The 24,689-nt window shown below is 41.5% G+C and overlaps 1 protein-coding gene across 8 annotated transcripts in view; it reads right to left on the reverse strand.

Annotated features, from left to right (window-relative positions):
• The window catches only part of LOC122882453 (ERC protein 2-like), a 152,254-nt gene that overhangs the window by 113,045 nt on the left and 14,520 nt on the right, over positions 1-24,689 (reverse strand). For 3 of the 8 annotated variants that reach the window (XM_044209833.1, XM_044209837.1, XM_044209832.1), the window contains exons 5-9: positions 22,839-22,883; positions 21,093-21,248; positions 19,638-19,730; positions 18,260-18,427; positions 3,146-3,313 (exon numbers count right to left, since the gene is read on the reverse strand). In XM_044209833.1, the coding sequence (XP_044065768.1) occupies positions 3,146-3,313; positions 18,260-18,427; positions 19,638-19,730; positions 21,093-21,248; positions 22,839-22,883 (630 nt within the window). The remainder of the gene's footprint in view (positions 1-3,145; positions 3,314-18,259; positions 18,428-19,637; positions 19,731-21,092; positions 21,249-22,838; positions 22,884-24,689) is intronic. The other 5 variants (XM_044209835.1, XM_044209834.1, XM_044209840.1 and 2 more) reach the window with 3 other exon arrangements.

Raw genomic sequence — 24,689 nt, forward strand, 5'->3', positions numbered from 1 at the left:
CAAGAAAAGACCATCCAGAGAATGAGAGATGCCTTCCAGTTAGAGAAGGAGAACATGGAAAAAGAAAGAAAAGCCTTCAATAAAAAACTTAAAGAAAAATGTAAGAGGAGAAAGGCTTTCAACGCTGAAAAAGATGCTGCTATGTGTGAGGAGAGGAAGGCGCTTGAGATGGACAAGGAGGAGATGGAAAAGATAAGGAAATCCTACATTCAAGAAAAGACAGACATCCAGAAGATGGGGGAGGCTTTGAGCAAAGAGGCAGGCATGATGATCCAGAAGAAAAATGCATCAATGAAAGAACAAATAACACCAATCAAAAAGGTCATTACAACCAGTGCTGTCAACATGACAGACAATTCATCTTCCAGCTTCATTTCCGTTTGGGCCTGCAGGGATGAACACGGCGACTGCAGCTGCACCAAGAAACGTAAACATAGAAGACGCAAAAAGAAGCAGAATCAGAAATATCTCCAATGGGCCTTCACACGCATTCAATAAAATATGCATATACATTTAAATGCCACCATTGCATGTTGACATTTATCTATACTGAACGTATATGCTATAAATAAAAGTCTGTGCTGTTTTCCACTGATTAAAGTCCAACACAATATTAGTCTATAGTCTTAAAAGAAATCCTAAGAAATCATTTTAAGGAAATTAGAGGACATTTGAGAAATTCTTAAAAATACATATATATTACTGATATTTAGGACTGCACAGTACTGTTTGATGAGAACAAATGACCATCTGAAATCATCAAAATTACCTGTCAATAATAGGAAGATGTGAGCAAGACTGTAAGTTCAGATCAGTGTGGTGTGATATGATGCAATGCAACTAGAAACTTCCATTTTACGTCTACTGTAGCTCACTTACTTGTTAATCAAAAGAGTAATGCTGTTACCACGCATTTTACATACAGTATAGTGCAACTTCATTCAGTGAAATGAAAATGGGGCTACAACTGTGATTTTTAAGCATTTGCATATTTCCTGTCTGTTGTGATTAATATTATGGACAAAACAACAATAACTGTACATTGGGTAGCAGTGGAAGGACAAGGTTTGTCAGTATAGCACACTTCTATAAAATATATATCTTAAAATTATATCTTAAAAATGTCATAATGATGAATAAAAGTGTTTATTTCAGTTATGTGAGCTCGGGTTGACAGCAAAGACTACACCGTGCCAAGATCTGAAGATTGCAAAGCTAATTTAAGATACTAAATTGAGCTTCACATTCAGGTCAGCCTCAACACATTTGATTTGCTGGATGTAGGCTCAGTGTCATTGCTCAAGAACATGCAGTCACCCTTTAGTTAGGAAATACATCCTTGACATTTAGATTTGTCTAGGGAGGACGTCATACTGCCTGCAAAGACTTCAAACACACACAGAGCTTGTCCATGTATTTTATAATAAGCCAGCAGTAACTTAGAGAGCATGAAGCCCAGAAAGGAAACTAGCTTCGACTCCTAGCTCCACCCCTGCCTTTCCCTTGGGACACAGCACTGTAAGTTATATGCCCCAGGGACTTGGGAAATAGGAAGTTTGGAAAACCAATCAGATTGTGGTCAGTGTATACTGTGTGACCAATGGAGTTAAACACCTGTCAGTTCACACTGTATATAATACTTGGCCTGGTTCTTCATTAAAATATCACTTCTTCCACTCATTTCATGTTAACACATGTAAGAAACAGTATAGTAATATCAAATGAAAACATTGTTTTTTTGTTTTTTTATGCTGTATCAATGCTGGATTTAAAAAAAAAATTGTGGCATGATGAATGAGGAAGAAGGCTTTTAAGATTGGGAGCAACAATATGTGTAAGGAGAGGTATGTGTCCTAGAGAGAAAAAGAGGAGAAAAGGAAAAACACACAGGGATATATAGGAAGAGGGAGGCTTTCTGCAAAGAGACAGATGAAAAAGCATGAATGAAAGAGCAAAAAACTGGCCAGTGAGAAACCAGCCATCAAGCAACAACAGGCAGCACAAACCAATTATTTGCCTCGTCAACCTCAAACTGAACAATGTAATCAACAATCTCTTAATAAAAGACACACAACTAGCGACATAAACTTTAAACTTCACACCAAATGCCTCCAAAATGAACTGGCAGCCTATAGCAAAAATTGATTTGGCCATGAAATAATGTTCAAATCAAACACGAATGAAATGTCAAGAAGCAGAGGGGCCCAATTTACAAGCTACAAGCAAGCTTAATAAGTGCCTCATATAAAGAGCTATAGGTGGGACCCAAAAGAATTCAGCGCAGGGTGCACATAAAGGTCATCTTTAAACTTCTCACACAGAAGCACCTGGAGGTCACACATAATAATGCATTTGAACATATTCATGCACTCACATATGCACAGACATACACACAGATTGATGGCACTACGTGTGACCTTTGGAGCCCTTTTTCATTAAACTCAGCAAGGGGGAGGGTGGGAGGAGAGTAAGGGCGATCTAATTTGAGGACATGAGAGGAAACAAGGAAGGTGAGAGGGGACCTTTATGTGTGTGTAATTGGTTTATAGAGGAATTGAAAACATGCGCACCACAGGTGGCCACAGGCCCTGTCTAAATAGCTAACCTTATAAAAGTCATTAAGGCCTCAGACATGCCGTGCAAGTGTGTGTGTGTGTGTGTGTGTGTGTGTGAGCAGGTGTGCATGTATATAGAAGGATGTGTGCGCTGCTCTGGGACCAGAAATAAGATGCTGATTTCACTTATCTGTCTCATCCACTGCATAGTACACATTTATGTGTGAAATTATCTGTCATTACCATATGTAACAGTGATAAACTGTGAGTAGCAGATCTTACTAGGCACGCATTCAATGATTCAATGAGCCAGAACAGAGAATTAATTTCCAGTATGGCTGGTTAACCAGGGAAAGTTACCTAATGTTGTGACAGTCAACAGATATGTCGCTGATGAAATATCTGCACTTCTTTGTTTCCCTATGAAAGGGATTTAATTCACTCAACAGTACTTCTTCCTGGCAAATGTTTGAATACTGTAGTATAGTACAATGAATACTGCTTTAACAAAGCAGTGTATGCAGTGTACATTGTGTACAATGTACTGCATACAACACTGTATGATGCTGTACCTAGCTGGACTCCCTTACCTTCTTCTGCAGGACATTAACCTTCCTCTCCTTGACATCCAGCATGTCCTTCATGTCTCTGATCTCTCCTGTTAGTGTGCTCTTTTCATCAGTCAGGTCCTGCAGCTGCTTGGTCTTCTTGGTCAGGAACTGCTCCTTCTCCTCCAGACGCACCCGCAGAGCATCTACCTAAAAAAGACCAAGACAAGAAGTTAAGTGCAGATAAGCAAATAAGAAGAAACATGAAGAGACAGACCAATAGGGAGTTAGACCGACATATAGTCAAACAGAGATCGCAAGGGAGGTGCTGTACAACATGAATGCTTATACTAATAGACAGGTAGACAGAAATTCAGACAACCAGAGTGAAAAGGGGAGATAAGTCAATAATAAGAAAATGAGTCAGAGTGGGTGATATAACCCAATATTCATACAGTTTAGCAAGCATATAGGTTGAACGTAATCTGTAATAGACGGTAATAGACAGTTTGAGGAGGAAAAAGACCAGAGAAACAGAAAAACAGAAACACTTACATAGAAATTGTAGAAATACAAAGAAATACACAAAACAGATTATAAAGGCATGACTTTTTTTTCCAGTTCCCAGTCAGGTGGCCCATATGTTATTATTCAGTAGTGGAACTGACATGTCTCAACACATTTACTTGTTGACATTTGGAAGTAGTAAAGGTTCAGCTTTGACCTACTGTCCATAATATGAACCACCGTGGACTGGTGCAGTAAAAGTGTGTGTGAGAGAGAAGGAACCTGGAGCCTGTCCCATCATTTGTTATTGAGAGTGCTGTATGACTATATAATTGGGCCAGCGCTGCCATAGATCAGACTGCTCACACACTTCACACTCACACTTAAAATCCTCCGTATCTGGCTATGTGCAATGAGATGAGTGATATCTGAGCTCACTCCAGAACTTCTTATTGGACATATATCAGTGTTCTGCTGCACCACCTACAGTGACACACAAACACACACACACACAAGCACATGCATACACACTCTCAGCTGGCTGTCATGAACAGACTATGTGCTCCTCTGTTGCTCTTCAACACCTGATTACATTTCCAGCACTTTTTTCCATGGCGCAATGAGTGAACCCATTTGAACTTAATTTTAAGGTGTGCATGTGTGTTTTATACAAATTCAAGAGACACACACATACTGTAGATAAAGGGAAGTAGTAAGGGAGGGCTTGTTAACAGTCTATCAAGCGTTACTTGGACACAGAGGGGATGGTGTGAAAACACTTAAAGCACAGGCTCTGTTGTGCTCTTCAGCTCATCTCTCAACTATTTCACAGGGAACTTAAGGAGATTCAGAAAGGGAGGGCACAGTGGTGGAAAGTAACATTTACTCAAGTACTGTACCTAAGTACAATTCTGAGGTACTTGTACTTTACTATAGTATTAAATTTTATGTTACTTCATATTTCATATACACTTCAGAGGAAAATAATGTTTTACTTTACTACGACAGTTACTTTACATATTGAGAGTTTAAAAGCCTATAATGAGCATATAAAATATGGTGCGCTGTTATACTGTAAAATAAGCATAACTAACAGTATATGCCCCACATAGCTCTGACATTAAAATGCTTCCTACAGATTACAGAAATAGTTCAACATTTTGTGAAAAAGGCTTATTCCTTTTCTTTCAAAGAGTTATATGAGAAGATCAATACAAGGAGCTGTAGCTTAGCATCAAGACCGGAGGCAGGGGGAACAGCTAGCCTGCATGGTTCTCTCCATAATTCAAAAGTACGCCTGCCAGCACCTCTAAAGTTGACAAATTAATATTTTTTTTATTTAAAATTTCTGTATGTGATACACTACCTATGTATGCACGTGTACTTTTCCAATGCAAGACTTTTATGGATGGAATGGACTATGGTTTACATAGTGATATTGCTACATTTACTTTTGTAAATTATCTGAATATATCTTCCACCACTTTTTGGGAGTATTTTAGTAACTAACGAGTAACAAACCATGGTAGAAAAAAACAATAACGTACAACAGATATACTGGTGTAAAGTGCTTTGAGTGGTTGGAAGACTAGAAAGGCACTATACAAGTACAGTCCATTTAACATTTACTATATACTGAGAACACAATTGAGAGGTACAGCTGTGTTGGGTCAAAGTTAGTTCCTACTTGCCTGCATGTGTGTGTATGTGCATGTGTAAAATGAGAGTGCACCATGCAGGCCGCAGACACACACAGAGGGCTCCACTCAAGCAGTAGCATTAGAGGCAGGCCAGACCCCCAGGTGTAAGATGGTGAAGTATTTATCTCATATTGCTCCTCTGGCAGACAACCAGAGTCTAAAACTGAGCCCTGCTCTGTCCTCCCCACTCCACACTGGCACAGACACACACACATGCACACACACACACACGCACTAGTGACACCACTGATCCTTTGTACATACAGTATGTTAGGGCATGCACGTCATCCTGTGCTGATGCCAATGTGCTGCTACATGAGCGTGTGTGTGTGTGTGTGTGTGTGTGTGTGTGTGTGTGTGTGTGTGTGTGTGTGTGTGTGTGTGTGTGTGCATGTGTGTTTGCCACTGTGTGTATGAGACAGAATAAGGGGGAAAGAGAGAACCCTCTCCCCTCCAACCCCACCTGGCAAGGAGCAATTTAGCAAGAATGTAGCAGAGAGGCCTAACAGGAAATCCCTGCTGTCTCACCAGCACTGGCCCACTAAGCTGTGATAGTACTGTATGGATGCCCTGCTAATACCCTCTTAAAGCACTCACCGCTGCCAGGCACAGTACGCTAAAAACAAGGAGATAGAGATGGACAGATGAGGAGGGAAGGATAAAAGCAATGGGAGAGATACATGACAGAGTGAAAGAAGGTGGATAGAGATGATGGGAATTCTTAACATATTATTTGGCTTGAGCATATTAACACCACTGACATGCTGCTCCTCCACTGGCTAAAACTACTACGCCATCAGCAGGGCTGTTACAGGAAATACTGTATGGCTTTATCAGTTGGCACACATGCTGAGATGACAGACAGCTAACACGTCAAGGTGATTAACCTCTCTCTTCTCCTACAGTTTCCTCTCCAATTTTCTTTTCCCTCTAGTCCCGTTCTTCTCAACGTCATCTTCCAACAACACCCCTCTCTCTCTCCCTGCCACTACTACCTCTCTTTCAACACTCCATCCCTCCAGCCATGCTCCAAACTCTCCAGGAGTTTTCCTATTGCCGTTTAAAGGTGCGGGTCCTGTGGCGAGACAAAGTGCTGTGTCAGTGTGAGAAATTCCTCAAGTCTTCAAGCCAGGTTGTCTTTCGGACGGGCCTATATTTCCCAACTATGACTTTGTAGGTTTGTGCATTTCTAAAGCAGAACTCCTACGGTCTTCAGGACAACTGGGTACTTATTCTACCTCCGCAACTGGACACTTGGGACTACATTCTGTTTTGTTATTTTTTTGTTTAGTGTATGAGAGAAAGAGTGAAAGTGAAAGGTGACAGAAAGACATAAAGGGTCCCACTGCTGTCTACTCTGGCCCAGCCCAAATTCAAAAGGGACATTGGAGATTGCATTAAGGCGTTCCTCAGATTAGATGAATTAAAAACACATCTATAATCACCCCATTTCCCCCCCAAACCCCACTTAAGCTTTCCAGCCCCTCACTCAGCACCATATCATTTAAAAAAATGACCTTGATTTGTTTTCAAGATTCTGTGGTTGCAAAACTATTAATTCTTTGGAATTTCTTTAAACAAACACAGTCACAAACTAATAACCACTCTAAAGTGTGCAAGCACACATGCATATATTCAACAGTTTTCTGCATGCACATATACATGTACCTGCAATTAAACATGCAACCATGCACACACATGCATAAACACACACTGATTCTCCTTGACTTCCTCTCTCATGCTTGCAATGACAGCCAAATGTGGATTCTGGACACTGGTTTGCAAAGTAAAACAGAGGCTTAAAGAAAACAGTTTCTCTGTTTGTCCTCACCTCCCTTTTTCCTGCCTCACATTTCATCATAAAAGTTTTTCTGGCAGGCGAATCTGCAAAGGTATCAGGCCCAGCGTCGGCTCTGGGCCGCAATAAACAACACAGGGACTATATGAGTAGACCACAGTCAAAACGGCAGAACCGGAGACGATGGGGAGACCACAGCAAAGGCCTGGGGACGCACTGATACTTGCACACTCGCACAACAGTTGCACTCTTGCTCACCCACTTGGGTGTGAGTAGAGTATAGGTTGATCAGAAAAACATTCCTAATATGATCTCCTATCTCTCTCCTGGACCTTCACGCATGCACACATTTACACACCCACCATGAGCTTTACTCATTCTTGTGTGTCTTGTGTTTCTGTTCAAAGAATAAGTTTGAATGTCACTGCAGCTAACAACACCACCATAAAAGTTGTTAAATCCCAAGAGTGGGTCTGAAGGGGTGTATGTGACGTCTGAACTCAGGTCTGCTGCGGTGCACTACACACAGCTGTGTGAGCGATTCACTTCTCTGGCTGTACAACATCCAGCCAGCCTGCATAAATACAGCATAGGGCTGCCATTAGACTTAATTTATTTAAAGGCCTGTGCTTTGAAATTAATCATCTAAATTTATGAAATAATATTCGACTAATTCATGTTTATCTAGCCATTAAGTCTGTATTGTATCACTCAAAGAAGGAAGGCTATTTCATTTCAAGATGATGCTAGACCACCAGAGTCTCCCATATCAGCTATAATCATTCTAATATCTCTTTATTGAAATATATTCATCAAAAAGAAACCAAAACACCCTCATATGATGAAGAAGGAAGGTAATGAATGTGGACTGCTGGGTTCAAACAGCCAATTGCTGTTAGTTTTGCTTTCACTCTAATTAATTATTAAAGATTGGTGAAATGTGAATAAAATAATTGGCCAGTCCAGCTTATTAAATACATATGTTTACAGTATATATACTGTACTAACTATAAACACCTGAATGTGTGTATATTTTACTCACACAGATGTGAGAAGGAGTAGCGTTAAATGATCCATAGTTTCCTGATGAGGCAATAGAAACTTCCAATAGATGTCAGAAGGTCACTGTTGAAGGTTGTAAGGTTAGACAGCCTGTAGACCAAAGTGGGATTATTTTCATACAGTATGAGCGCATTCATGCATGCCATGTATGTGCACAGGTGCAGGGGGAAGTTGCAATGTCAAACGGAAGAATGAAGCACTTCACAGAGCAACGGTGAACAAGGGCTGAGCTTCTCCAAGACCCTGCGTTGATTCTGGGTTTTCTCATTTACACACACACACATACACACACACACACATACTGTATATACAAGCACATGCACACACAGAAGATTTCCTCTCCACCTGAGCTGGCCAAACCAGACATGACGACACCGGGGCTGATCTGTGCGGAAATGAGGGCCGTTCCCTGTCCTGGGTCTTAGGGTGGGTGTCATTTGAGGTGTGTCATCAAAGCCATAAGGCAACAGTCAGAGCTCTGATCAGGACTCAGGATCACCCTAGGGCGGGCTCAGGATAATAAGCAGATGTAAACTGCCTCACAGCAGGGGCTGCAAGGTGGAGAGTGGGGCACAGTCTCATTGTAGACTCTGACATCTGTGGATCAAACCATGGCAACACAGCTGTCTGCCCACAGGCTACAGGGGGAACATGGGAAAGCGCAGATGTAAAAAAAGAAGACAAGAGCACATACACGCACTCACACAGAACTCCCAGGATCCACTAACAAAAGGATCTTTGTCAACAGAATGAATTAATGTTTTCTGCCAAAAATCAATCATGCCATGCTTATGGTATTGTACCAGAGGATGGATATATGACACAGAAAATGTAGGGGACTCACTCTGAGTACCATCACACTGACCCTCACTGCACACAGCTGCCTCAATCCCTCTTTCGCCCTCCATCCATCATCATTACCTCCTCCAACAGAGATGGACACACACACACACACACACACACACACAAGATACACGTGCACAACACACACATGCACATATAAAGGAAGAGACGCTGCAGGCGTTCCCCCTCATTAACACTTGCTCCTTCTTTGATTATTTTTCCTGATCATATCCAGCGCCGCACGCCAGTTGCCACATCCTGTTTCCAGGGAATCCATTTCCTGTCAAACCACACTGAACAGCCACTCTGGCACACATGTGCAAAACGATCACAGGTCTGCAGTGTACAGTAGGTTCCTTAAATCAGCTTGATTTCTGCTTGATCAACAAGTAAAACCGTCATTCTACTGGTCTGTCCTCATGATCTTGTACTACAGAAAAAACTGAGGTTAAAAAATAATAACTCTGAATGAATGTGAACTAACATGTTCATTTGAATTAATTCAAATGCAACCGATATAGCCTAATCCCGAAGGTGTTCGGTCATGTGATAAGTGAACCATCTCCATGACAACTGAGCAAACTGAGAGTCTGCCATTTCCACGAGTCGTTAAAGAAATGTCCAGCAGGTGAGCCTTGTACTAAGAATTTTTTTTGGTCAAACAAACAGTTCAATAATAAACCTTCAATCTTACCATTACATTGTAGAATTGACAGGGTTACGTTCATTTGTGCTGCCTCCACTGCCTCGCTTGAATGACATTGGTAATGGCTAACATTACTGTAAGGCAGTTGCATTTTTAAAGCCAGCACACATCCTTTACATTTACCCATGAGTTTTCCATCTATGGTGTCAATCCAAAATGGTTCCACATATTTCTTCTCAAATCTTGTCATTAATATCTGTTCGTGTGGCATGCTAGTTTCCTCTGTTTTGCGTTAACAAAGAGAACAACAATTTGCTCAGAGCAGCAGGACATGCAATCGATCAGAACGACAGTAAAAGGAATACAAGGCACAGCCTGTTCTTCTACACTGTGGAATTTGGCATGATAATTACAAATGGAATATTGAAGTTGTTCCCACATTTGAGTGGTGGTTTGAATTTCAAATAAAAAGTGATAGCCCTAGAAAACACTGCCTTCAGCTTAAGAGACATTGGCTGATAAATAGTGATATATACAGTATATGTCTGACATAGCCAGGGCTGCAAAAATGATAAAATTGGGGATCTTGTGCTAGTTATTGTTTTAGTTTTTTATGTTAAAAAGAGGTCTTTACTTTCTTCCTTACTAACACAGTTGCTATTTAGTCACATCAAATGCAAATATCTACACAGACATTATAGGAGGGAGAGTAGGCTGGCTCGTGCATTTACAACAGAGATATAAATCAAATGTCAATCAACCTGCTAGACTCTAGTCACACTGGTGCAACAGTGCAAGGGAAGACTTTTACACACAAATGCAAATGTCCACATTCATCCTCTGTAGAGCTGTTTAGAAGAAACAGAACAGATTAGAACCCATGACAGTTCCCAACATTTATATAAGCCTGCCTCACTAAAAAAAATCCTGCTGTAAGTAAAGTATCTGTAGACTCTGTCTGGCTGCATTTGTGTGTGATCCTTTGACACCAGACACCAATCATTCTTTATCTTTTAAATTAAGAGCTCCTCAAGCCCCAGCAGCTAATAAAAGCCTTTTTGCACATAGGCCACCACATAGATTCTCGAGGCTCGCCATCCTTGCAAGGTGCTATCTGGCCAATCCCCGAGACATCAGTGCCCTCCAGGTGTTCTCCACTGCAGGCCTCACAGTCACAGACTACGAACCATAATCACTCCAGAGCATATGGATATGTTGATCTTCCTCCACAAAAATCGTTAGTTCGAAACAAAATGTTGTTTTGCTGTAAAGATTAAGTGCAGTTGTAGCCTACTTAATTTAAAGCTCTTAAAAATCTGTTCCTTAGCCACATTAAATTGGATAATTCAAAAGTGTTTTGTTATATGCTGCAAAGTAATGTGCAAACTGCCAAATTGAAATGCTTGGGGCCTGTGGCGCCCGGTAGCTCACCGGGTAGAGCGCGTAACATCATAAAGGCTGATTCCTTACCCAGGTTCAATTCCAACACGCGGCCCTTTGATGCATGTCATCCCCTCTCTCTCTCTCTCTCCTACCTTTCCTGTCTATCTCTGCAGCTGTCACTATCAAATAAAGGCAAAAATGCCCCAAAAAATTATCTTAAAAAAGAAAGCGATTCACTAGAAGCACCAGTAATTTGACCACTATGCAGTTACAAAATGTTGTAATTTATAGGTCTGGGATCATTTTTTTAAGCATATTAATTAACAAAACAGCAATTCTATAGTCATAGACCTTTATTTTATCAGGTGGAATCATTGACAACACATTCTCTTTTGCAACGATGACAAAAATGACAAAAATGATAAAAATGCGGCAATAAACACAAAACATTAAAATTTCAGCCCCTCTATATGGATAGCACTTTGAAATGCGGCACCAAAGCTTATTGAGTCAATGGAGTGCCAGACTAAAAAGAAAGCACCTTAGGCGTCACATCATTTTGCATTTTTTCTTAAAAATGAACCAGTTAGTTACCGGTTACTGGGTGTCAGGTAATCGAAAGCAAAATTAGCCGAAACTGAAATCCCTAGATTCAAGCCAAAACACACTGAGGACCGTACTGTATTTCTGCTTCTTCTGGTGCAATCATTCTATTGAAAGACCATTAACAAAGATTGAACTTTCTGTAAGTGGGGGTAAAAATTCTAACTGTATTCTTGTGGCACTGCATGTTCGTGTGAATGTATCTTTGTATGTGTGTATGTGTCTATATGTGTATGAAATTAGAGGTTAAGTGGTCTGAGCAAAGCAGGGTCACCTTGAGGAGAGAGGAGGTCAGAACAAAAAGAAAGGAGAGTATTGTCTCGGGCTGTCTCTGTCAGCACCTCACTGCCTACTAGTTATCCAGCTACTGACTAACAGCAGACCAAGCAAAGCCCTCATTACTCTCTCTGCGTGTTTTTGTTTACTTTCAAAATGTGCAACAATAGAATACATGAACAAATGTAGAAAGAGCACACACTTCCCAAAGACTTTCACGTGGGATAAATCATCACAAAATTAAATTTACCTTGGATGTCCTCTAACTTAACGCATCATTTCTGCTGAAGTATGCGGCATGCATATTTGCATGACAACACTAATGTGTGTGTTGTGTGTATATGCATAAGTAGCTGTGTGCACACACTTGTGTTTGTCGGGTCCTTCTATTGTGCACATATTTACCTCGTTCCCTGTGTAAACCATTAAATATCTCATCCCCATTCTGACCCCTATAACTCCACTTTATGTCTTTTCCACATGGCCTCTGAAGAAATCGCGGGGGCTTTATTTTGGACCGTGCCATGTTTGTTCTGGGGGGCCTGGACGCTTTGCTACTCACACTGCATCCCAAACCACACCACCCCAGGAACCCAGGAGCATGCTGTTGGGTCTGAGAGTGGTGACCGTGGTCAATCAAGTTCAAATGAGGTCATATCATAACTGGTCTGCAGTGGCTGAAACTCATCACAACAGGCACAGGGTTTAAATGTAATTAGTGGTCAGCCTAAAACAGGGACTGTTTTCCACTTGCTTATGCCAACCACCTCACTGTTGTCTTAAATGTGTTCATTAACTTCTCACTTATGTTAAATTTGTCATACACTCTTTCTTGCAGTGGTACTAACAGATGGGAGATGAGAACAGACAGAGGAGAAGGAGAATTAGGCGAGAAAATGGGGGGGGGAGAAGACAGATGGAGGCAGATAGTATGAGGGAAGAGAAAATATGGACGAAGGGAGCAAAAGGGAATGAGGCAGAAAGAAAGACAGAGAGTGAGAACACAGCAGGGGGAGAGTACAGGGCGGAGTGTAACCAGGTTGAGCCCACATCTTTTCTCCGCCTCACTACCTATATGAACCATCAATCAGCAAAGAGAACAAGGAAAGATCAACAAAAATAGTCCAGCAGGGACCACAGCACACCGTACCATCGCATCACTCACTGACAAAAGCCCACAGCCTTCTACATCCATCAAGCAACTCTGTTCTCTCACTTTTCACTTCCTCCTGTCACTCCATCTATCCTCAATTCTTTCCCTTTCCCGCTCCAGATTCTTTTTTATTTTCCTCTTGTTTTCCCTATTCATCACTGTCGCTATGGTTGATGTTAGCAAGTCATTTTTGAGTCATTTATATCTTCTTCAAGTCATTACACCTCGACCTCAAAATCAAAACTCAGTGGAGGTCTTCTGGCAGACACACTGTAAATGCTGGTGATGAAAGAGAACACAAGATATTTGAAGTCACATCTGAGAAAGTTAAAGTGAAATACCACAGACTGTTCTCTGTAAACACAGACGTGTTGCCACATCGCAAAATGTGCATTAAAGGCGTGTTACTACTAACACTTTTAGTGAGGAACAAAATATCTACTGTTATATTACTGTGTTATTTATGTGCCTGATTTAGACTGATTAAGCACCTTGATCCTACTTCAGGTCTGGAGTTCCCCTGTGTGGGTATGTGCCCACCTGCAAAATACTCACCTCCAGTGATGAATATGTAAATGAAAGCATGTCGACCTTCACAAAATGAAAACCATAACTAATATCTGCCAGAGACACTAAATACAACATGATTTGTTGCATCAAAAAATTTTAAGTAATAACTAAAAATTATGTGACTCTCAAGGATTTAGTGCTAAAGAAGACAGCAGAGTCACAGACAGAATGCCAAGAAATTATTTATGCTAAGACATATATGTCTAGTATTTCCACATGAATCTCTGCAATACCTTTTAACAAGTAGGCCACAACACACAGGGCCTATTTTTGTGAAAAAAGTGTGGAGCAGGATCGACAGATAGGAGAAGTGTTGGGGGCTTGTACATTATCACAAAACAAAGTTCAATCAACTGTCCTTACAACAGCCTATCCAGTCCACAAATACAAAGGATTTCTTATAGAAAATAACTTTTCTGTACAAAGTGAAGGAGAAAATAGGGATGCATTTTCTCAAGAAGCTCCACAGCTCAATAATCTTCTCATGTTTTTCCATGTATACATGTGTTGTGGTTTGCTGCCATATAGTTGAGAACACAGAAGTCATAAAATAATGTGCAAACTGACACACTCAGGAGCGAATTCACAAAAGGATTGTGTGGCTTTTGTAGCTGCTAAACCTGCATAAATACGACAAAATGAAACCGTGTAATTCTCAAAGCACCTGGAAAGGGTGAACTGCACCCCTAACTGCGCTGCCAAGCAAATAGCGTCTCGGTGCTCCGGTGCTATTTGCAGGTATGTAAATGAGGTAATATGCATACATTTGGCGCAAAATTGGCCCCTGTATATGCAAATGAGCCACATTGAAAAACAAGGTCAAATTCCAGTTCAAACACCAGCGCTAATGGCCACACACAGTTAAGAGTGAAATTATTAGCATCTTCAGAGAGTTGATGGTAACTGAAGCGCATTTATAAGGGGCGTCACACCTGGACTTTCCAGTGATCATGGCAGCAGTGATTGTAGCCAGGCGAAGCAATAGCGCATCACAGTACATCATACTGTATGCGCACAGGTAGCAAAGAGACAGTAGGCCTACAATACGTGATATTCACCATGAGGGCCTTAAACTGTAAAAGAACATAAAACTGCTGTGAGAAACGGAGACGGTGGTTACGCACTATAACAGTCCAGCAGAGAGCAGAGTAGCAGAGAAAACAGCTCTCCATGCGCCCAGAGGCATGACGCACAGTTAAAGCACCCCAAATAATAATCACTCCATACAGAGTGAGTCATAGAAAAATAAGACACATCCTGCAGATAGAAACGAATGAAAGAGGAGGGGGAGTTATTAAATAATTAGAATAAGTTCTCTTTCAAATCAAACATCTCTTTCCACACGAGTGGAAAGCGGTTGCAAATGATGCACAATTCATGGTGCTATCAACGACCCCAATTCATTCTTTGTGAATTCGCCCCTCAAAATCCTAAAGGTTTGTCCAGGGAAATGTGTTCTTCATTGCTAAAATGACAATAATCATGCACTGCATTAACCATGTGTAATGAGCAAGGATGCCTAGATGTCTCTAATGAAAAAAATAACACCTCTTTGGGTCTAATACAGTCATGCATACAGCATGTAAGTTTTATGCAAATCTCATCCTTTAGTTACTTTTATGCAGTGACTCGATACTGACTTGAGAACTGAGATTGTGGCACTACAACACAACCCCAACTCACAGAAATGATTGTTGTCCATTTTAGATTTGAAATATTGCAGATATGTTGGCAGATTGGGTTAAGTCATTGATGCAAGGCATAAGCCCTGTCGTAACACAGACAGGATGAGGAGCTAGCTAGCGCAGGTATAATACAACTATTTGCTTGACTTGCACATCTCTGGGATATATGCACCACCATGGATATTGCAGGTTAAGCAGATACTAGATAACTGTGGTTTGTCCTTATCTCTGGCTCTTGGAAAAGTACTGTATGAAAACTAAAATGACAGAGAGGTTTTTGTAACTTCAGGGTAAGGAATGTTACTTTGTCGTGGAATCACAAATCAGATCAGAGAACACTCCAAACTAAAATCTGTTTTGCCCATGTGAATACATCTAACTGGATGTAAAATAAACAGGCCCACACATCTTAATACAGTCTGATTTGGTCTCTTTGGTCTCTGGGGTTGTGGCCTGTTTCCTCATAGCTGGCTGATTAAATATGCAGGCGGGTCTCTGTTAGGTTACCTGATCTGCTGGAGTATAGTTACAGCCCTGCATTGTCCTGATCGGAGCAGGAAAGACACATCCACATACTGTATTAAAGGGTTAAGTTTCCACAGACGTGGGCAGCAGACTCACAATGCTCACACACAAGCGTACACTCATTATTTTCCACATTTTCCAGTTATCTGGAGACGTATTCAATCACGCCCATTTAGAAGCTGTCCTTAACTTTGACTGACAAATAAATATACTTCCATTTTCTCATTCCCTCACTCACAGTGCCTGCTCTGTTTGGTGACTGGTCCCATCTCTTAGTCCCATCCTGATGTGAATTGCTTTTAGAGAAAAGTGTCTGTGAGATGAAGCTGCTCCTCAGTTCTAGGAGACACCAGTCTGTCTCTGGGGGAGTGCACTACTGTACCAATCACTGTCATTCATGATAAGACCCCCACACACACACACATACATGGGGTGATGATGATGGGCCAGTAATCATGAGTGAAACTGAAAAAAAGTCTGGGACTCGTGAGGAATTTTGAATGAGATGTAGGAACGCTGAAACAAACTGCTGAAGGGAGATTAAGTAATAATATGAAGGAATGCAGGGCCATGGCTGGCCTCAAGCGCACTCAATATCTGTACTCATCCTCTGGGTTTCCCACTTAGTCCGGGAAACCCTAGCCTTTCCTAAGCGGGGGTAAATGCCACTTCAATAGCAGGAAAAAACTACTCGAGACCGGAGATGAGAGTCTAGCAATCAGCACTGATAGTGTATGTGTTTTTGTGTGTATGGGTTTGTGTGTGTGACTGTGTGTGTGTTTGTGGTGATCAAGACTGCCGGATCTGATTACATGCTGCAGCAGTAGCCTATGAAGAAGAAGAAGAAGAAGAAGAAGAAGAAGAAGAAGAAGAAGAAGAAGAAGAAGAAGAAGAAGAAGAAGAAGAAGACAGGCTACAGAGCACAGTGATGTGCCCAGTGTCAGGAGCATTGCAGTCAATTATATCATTCCCTTGTCATGCACCCACATGTTAATGCAGTAACATACATATATCTGCATCATATTAACAGACACAGATACACACACAACACCTGCCCACTCAAGGGCATCATTTTCATTTAAACTCATAGCCAAAAACATTAGCTAGCCATCAATGGTGATAGGTTTCAGCAAGTCATTTGACTGAAACTGGAACTGAAACTGGTCCGCTGCAGCCACCATCATTTTACCACAGGCTGCGGAACCCTTTTCTCCCTTTCTCTCTCTCGGTGGGTTAAGATTGTAGTGGGCACATGATAAGAGTTAACTTGGGGGACAAATCATAAATTACTGGGGGTGACAAGTCTCCTGGTCTCGCCATAAAGTTACACCTATGGCAAAAGGACACACATGTGCACACACACATACACACACACACACACACACACACACACACACACACACTTTTTTTTTACATGCCATTTCAGTAGGACACACAAACAAAAACATGTACACACACAAAACCACCCACTGAAAACCAATTCCTTTAAGTATGATGTATTCAGCTAACTGCGAGGGCCAAAATTCCTTGCACATGTATGGACAATTAGCCCTAATTTTGGCCCAAATTGCTTCCTGCAATGATGAGTGGACATAGTTAGCAGGCCACTCTCAACTGCCTAACACAAAGAGATCTAAAGTATCAGTTCCAAGTCTTGAGAGTGATGGAGAAAAATGCTAAATGCCCCCCCCCCAACACACACACACACACACACCTACATCTCTCCACATATAACCCGCCTCCATCCCTAAGAGCAGTGATAAAATCATTAGAACCACAGAGTTTAGAAACTTCAAAGGTGAAGAAGAAAAAGCTGCCAGCTTTCTCAAGCCTTCTGACTGACTGACCTGCCCACACGTACAAGCCCACTGGTGGACTATGCCACACGCATAGACATTTTTTCCACCCACCTCAGTGTCCTTTAGAGAAACAGAAAGAGAAAGAAACCAAGGCAGAAAAAGACAGGATTGTGTACACTTGCAGTTTCTTTTAGGGTCCTGATGTTTTGTATCTGAGAACAGTTGCAATTTCTCTGTTGTCCGTGGACTACGAAAACTTGTTGTTTTTAATGAATTAGCAAAACATAAAAGCAAGTAAGAAAAGGACTAAAAGCCCAAAGGAGTATAACGGGAAACATACACACTAACATAGATCCACTTATTAATCCCTGTAAAACCACAGAAAGCTAAAAACAGCCGTAACATATTAGTTGCGATCTACAGACTTCTCCACTTTCAGACAGCTTCATCCATCGAAAGCTGTAGCTTTACAAGTGGTGGGGGATGGCTCAGAGCATCATGGGGAGTGTTTGCATCTGTGTGGGTGTATCTGTGTGTGTTTGTACATCTGTGGATTTTGTATGTCTGTCTGTATGTGTGTGTATCTGTGTATGAGTGTGTACTGACCTCTGTCTGCAGTGTATTGGCCCGTTGCTCCTTGGCGCTGAGCGACTCCTTTAGCACCTCGATGTGTTGCTTGCAGTCTGAGTTCTGATTGGTCAGCGTTTCTAGTTTGGTCTGCAGAGCCTGCATCTCTGACTCCTTCCTGTTCAGCTCATGCTTCTGCTGCTCTATCTGACAATCACAGGAACAAAAGCACACATTTGTTATGAAAACTTTTTAGTCATCATTGAGTGAACTGATATACTGCACTTGCAGATAACAAAAACTTTCAAAGTGAGAAAAAAATCAAACACACATGCACATAAACAAAAACACACCTCCTGCAAAAACACACTAATGCGTGTGTTGCTGTTGTATGTTACTGAATCTGACCAATTTTTCCCAAACAGAACTTTCAGAACAAGCAAGTGTTTTGAAAGCACACATTCCTTTGAATGCAGCAAGAGGCTTATACATGCTGTTTAATATAGGCGTGGGCAATATGGAAATGGTAAGTGTAACTTTTTCATTCTAGTAAGTCAGATTGTTTTACTATAACAAACCCTATAACTTTTTAAAAAGAAAGTCTGAAATATTTCTCATGCTGTGACACATTCTGTTAAAACTGAACTTATCTTTAAACTTTATCATTCATTTCGACATGAAATTGTAAACTATAATATCTAAATATATCAATTGTGTCATGATCCATTTATTTGGAGAGATGATACATTACAATATATTACCCAGCCCTACATTATCAGTCCTTACCCAGGGGAGTCCCAGGCTTACTGTCTGCTCTTTGGACACACCAAGCCAAACAGCCAAAGGGTGAAACATACATGCAGGCAGACAAAGTTACGGGGAGCAATATTATACTCACATAGCTGACAGATTACAGATTGTTTTAAGGAAGGCCATACAGAACAGGACAGAAAACCACAATGGAAATCAAATGCACTAACAGAGGGAGGTTTCTGTGCTGAGGCTAGCTATGTGCAGAAGATTGTCATCTGTCTACTGGTGCCAAAAATGCACAAAGCTGATTCGAAGAGAGATTTCTCTAATTGTGTGAGCAGGGTTCACCTCATAGCAGGGGGATTCTGACTGCATCAGAGCTTAGCCAATCAACCCTCACTCATAGAAAGAAACAGCCCGAGAGAGCAGGGAGAAAGAGGGAGGAATAATGGGAGACGGGGGGCAAAAGTTGAGGCGGAGTCAAAAGGGACTGTGTGAGACATGATCAGAGATGTGAGACTGGTGAGAGGACAGGGAGAAAAAGAAGTCGGAAAAAGGGTAAGGAGTGGACTAAAAATAACATGATAAAGTGATAGAGCAACAAGGAATTCAAAGAATATTAGGTTGAATGATGAGAGAGGAGAAAGACTAATGAGAGGGGTACTTCTGCTTGTTCTGTGATCCAGGGCTGTTGGGGGTAGGGGAGGAAGGTGGAAGCTGTTCTGATGGAAGACACACATGGTGACAAGGCCTGCTCCTACAGAGACACAGAGACAAGAAGACAGCAAGCCACTAAACTACGGCACACAGCCAGCTGGGAAAGTTAGACAGCTGGCTGTGTGCTCCTACACACTCCTCCACACTGCACTCCTCAACCACACAGCTGAGGCTTCAGAATGTTGTACTTGGTGACGTTCTGCTGCATATCTGGGTAAATAAATTCACCTGCTCTAATGCCCACCTATCATACTTGAACACATTTTCATCTTCTCAGAAGCCACTTTCTAGTGTTTGAGTAAATCAAAGCCCAGAGAGGAAACCAGAGAGGACGGGGATGCTGTCCTCACTGGTTTCTCTTATCACATTGTCACCTCAACACCAGTCACCACCACTGCTGACAGACCAGGACCCCAAACACTTCAAGGATATAGAATGAATCTGTGTGCCTGTGCATATTCATGTGCGTGGTGTCTTTCTGTGTTACGCAGAAAGATGAGACACGGGAGAGCGAGCCAGGGCCATCACTGTGATGTATATCATCCCAGGTCAGTACGGGTGAGGAGAGAGCTCTTTCCTCTGTCATTGTAAGCTCGCATTCATCTGTCAGGGCCCCATTCATAAAAACATCTCTTTTATGATTGCATCAGGAAACTTCCCAGATACAATGACAAATGGGCCCTACAAAGAGCGCCATTAATGAACCAAAGAGAAACATTTTCACATGGAGTGCTACTCATGGGCCTCAGCCATCATGGACACTCTCAGCTAGAAACTCATTTTTTTTAACATGGCTCGTGTACATATGTTCATGTGCCTATTCAAATGTGTGCATGTCAGTCTGTGCACTGCTGTGTCCCAATGAATAAACCAGTATACAGCCTGGGATAGAGTATCTTAGTCAGGCCTTTCTAAAGGTCTTCCTGCCAGCTAAAGGTAGGACAGTAAACAGACACGGTGTGCTGTAAGCTGATAGGGCCTGAGTTTGCTCCCTCAGCACAGTCACCGATAGGAGAGCAGAACAATGCTTGGGCAACACACAGGTAAGGTAGGTAAGGCACACGAGCATTTCATGGGAAATAAGGAAGAAGAAAGAAAACTCTTCACCTCACTCTAAATATGAAATAACAAGTCAATTTATAAGCGTAGGAGTTTTTGGTATCCATGCAACACGAGAGGCTAAGAGGCTTGATAAAGCAGCCAAAAGACACAACATATTCTAAAATGGAGTTTGGCATTAAGATTTCTCCACACTTCTGCTTGCTTCTCCATGAGAATGCAATGGTGACATGCAACATGCACACAACAGGTTCGCAGTTGTAACTGATGTTTTAAGGCAAATATGCATCACTCAGGTCATGCAGTGTGAAGTTGTCTCAGGCGGTGTGCAGAGATATTCTACCTTAGTCTTCATGAATTTAGAATGGCTCTTGTAGACCTCCACCTGCTTGAGCTCATCATGTCTGTCGTCAGGGTGCAGCAGGCCACTGGTCTTTAACATCTGGACCTCATCCTCTAAGTCTCTGATGTTCCTCTCCAGGGAAGAAATCTTGGTGTCCTGCACCGGCAACAGTAGGCAGGCAAAGAGTCAGCAAATATCTGACTTTGAAAATTAGGCTCTGGACTTATAAGAGCTTATCTGTCTCACATGTTATTGTTGAATGATCTATCTATCTATCTACTGATCTATCAATTTATCCCTCTAAAACACCATGCAAAAAAGCACAAATACAGGGAGAGAGCAGGTAAACAAAAAAACATCAGTCATAGAGAGGGGGGAGACGCTGTCGTTTAAAAACGGGGATAGTGGCGTACATTTTCAGACAGTCTCTCATGGAAGACATTCATAGTGCTGCACTCGTTTGTTCATATGAAAAGTGACAGAAATAGCTGTGAAAAGAATATTAAAAGAGAACTTAAAGGAGAAGTTTAAACCCTGAATTCTTTCTCGCTTTCACTTTCTCTGCACAGCAGGCCAATCACGGCGTGAAGTGAGTGAATGTCAGATGTTGGTTTCGGAAAGTTAAAGAAATTGTCAGACATAGCCTCCCCAATTCCAACATAGGAAAGGTGTGGGGGGGACACCCGACAAGCAGTTCTGATGAAGTATACTAGCAGCTTAACCCTATATTCAAAATCTGCCTGGGTCACTTTGAAAAATTTTTGGCTAAAACAGCACTAACAGCGATTCAGCATATTCACAGAAGACCTCATAGCGTCCTGTATCTAGATTATAACCTATTAATGTGTACCCCTATTTCTGACTAAAATCTCCAGTAAAACATGGGAAATATCTAGGCAGGCAGTTTTGTGCAGCCAAGAAGTTTTCCTTTGCAGTATCTATGAAGGAATGGAAGGGTCTGTCATGGACAGGTCCTGAGGTTGTTTAGCTGCAGGGGTTCAGACATACGTTAAATGCTAAACCTTGGAAGAGAAGAGAAAGGTAATTGAATAAATGGAAGCAGATTGCATGATGCCATCAGCACAAACCACAGGCAACATGTAAGCATCTGACCTCTATTACATCCTCTGACATCAGCCCTGCCTAGCACACAGTGCTGCATATACCATCCTAAACACACAAACACACATATACCGAGCAAACAGGAATGCATAAAGGTACATATAACACACACACACACACGCAAAGAGTGTATGCAAGGACAGAGACTTTCAATGTATACCCAGGTGGGGCTTTCAGGTATCTAGGGGAATTCCTCCACCTTACCCAAATCCCACACATACACACACACAATACAAAAATGCCCACACAGACTATGCTATTCAATCATTTCCATTGCTTCACATTGATTTCTGTATTATAAGCTATGCTTTATCTTTAATAACTGATTGCTATCTGTTTCTGCTCCAGAGCAGAGAGAAAAAACATCACCCAGAGGAAGAGAAACAAGGCAAGCCCAAAGAAAATACAGAGGGTAATATCAAAAACAACATTCGCTACAATAGCAATAGATGTAAGAAAAGCTGGGCCTCAAAACCGCTGAAACATAAACTACTGTACATGATGGTGCAGCATTCCAACCCAGGAAGAATTTATGATAGGGATAGAGGAAAACACAAATACTGCATATTTGTAGCCCATGTTGAGTTGACAGAAGGATCAAGAGGTGAGCACTCATTACTGTACCTGCCAGATAACATCAGGATCAAAACAGAAAGGGGGGTTGGTGTTCTGTAATCACAAAACGGAAATATATGCCACTGAGAAAAAACATCAACGCAGACACTGGAACAAACAGTGATGGACATTACACACTCATAGGCCAAGAACATATAGAATTTACACAGTTGCATCAATACTCAACAAAATCAACAGTTTCAAAAAGCCACAATGCAGGGAAATATCTCCTCATCATCACCAACATCGGCTAAAGAAGACTGTGACAGTATCTCTCTCCTTTCATATATCTAATCATTCTGACAATGTTTGTTTTGGCTTTTTTAATTAATGCAGACAGGTTTAGATTTGGTCTCTCATGCATTTACAACACCGGGCATCCCGGGCAAGCACATGTGCAGTTTGTTAATAGGTGGACAAATCACAAAGTATGTGTGAAAAATAACTGTGGTTTTGCTGTAAAGGAACCACTTTTGGAACAAGGGTTTGCTGAATGAACAATAAATGTGTGTGGTTGGGTGTGCACGCAGACACATGTGGAGTCAACTGCATTTTTCACAGCTCTAACAACTTCAAAGGGCTGAGATGAGAGTGAAAGCTTCCATATGTGACATTTGAAACAAATTGAATAAGTGCTCAACTCTGCATGGGCCAATAATGGCCTTTACTTGGGCATGGCCGCCATACAGACACAAGGCAATAATAAGACAATGCTTTTTAGATTGTTTGTGCATGTATGTTTGTGTCTGCATTTACAGTCGAGCCAGATCCTCTACTACTGCACACATTACGGCAGTGCTCATCAAGAATTAAAGTTTTGTTGGTATGAAGCGGATATCAGACTAAACCAGACAACATGCTGAAAACGAAGAGCAAACAACACTGCTCAAACAAGATCACAACATCAGACTTTAATTCTTATCACAACACCTACCGCAGTTTAAACTCGCTGTTCTCAAATTAGTTTGGCGAACAGATTCTCTGCAGCTGGTGTTATAAACAGTTAAACACACTAAAATTTATGAAGCTGTGAACTGATCTATTGCAGCAATACACACTCCCCATTTAGCACATTATTACTTAAAATGTTGCCTGCTCTGGTTTATTCCAGATCCACTGTAAGTCCTACCTTCATATCAATGACAGTCTGCAAAGCCCTGGTCTTGGCCGGATCAGCATGGAGCTGGTTCCGGCGATGGAGCTCCTGGGGTGGGACCCGGTAAAAATAAGCCTGGCGGCTCATCATCTTCAGGACTTTCTAACACCCACAGCTTCAGATACACTGATCAGTCCCAGTCTCTATGTCTTTTTTACTACCTTTTTTAAAAAACATATATAGCTATGTTATCCTCTACTGTACATCCTTAAAACATCTTGTTTTGCAAAAAGAAAAAGAAAAGGCTTTTCCTATGATATTTAAGCTGGTCCCTGTTCGATGCTCTCCCGAGGACTTCTTTCTGTGTCTAACAGGAGATGCCGGTGTCTATTTCTACTGCTCTCTCTTTTTCTGTCTTTCTGTCTCTATTCCTTAGTAGGTAGGAGACACACTCAGCTATAGGTCATATGAATCCGTCTCTATCACTCTTTCAGTCTCTATCTGTCTATTTCTCACTTGTTATCTGTCTCTCTCGCAGATGTCTCTGGCATGCTAAAGCTCTTGCTTAGCAACACTTTCTGCCAGCACATGCGCTACACTTCTTCTATCAATAATTAATGGTAGCTCTGACCTACAACTATGCCCACACAAAAGCACCCATGCATTCAAACTAATGGGCACACATACACACACACACACACACATACTGACACACAGAGAGTTAAACATACTTGAACAGAAAAAACTGCGAGAATGAGGACAAG

The sequence above is a fragment of the Siniperca chuatsi genome, linkage group LG10, assembly GCF_020085105.1.
Source record: "Siniperca chuatsi isolate FFG_IHB_CAS linkage group LG10, ASM2008510v1, whole genome shotgun sequence".
NCBI classification, from domain to species: Eukaryota; Metazoa; Chordata; class Actinopteri; order Centrarchiformes; family Sinipercidae; genus Siniperca; species Siniperca chuatsi.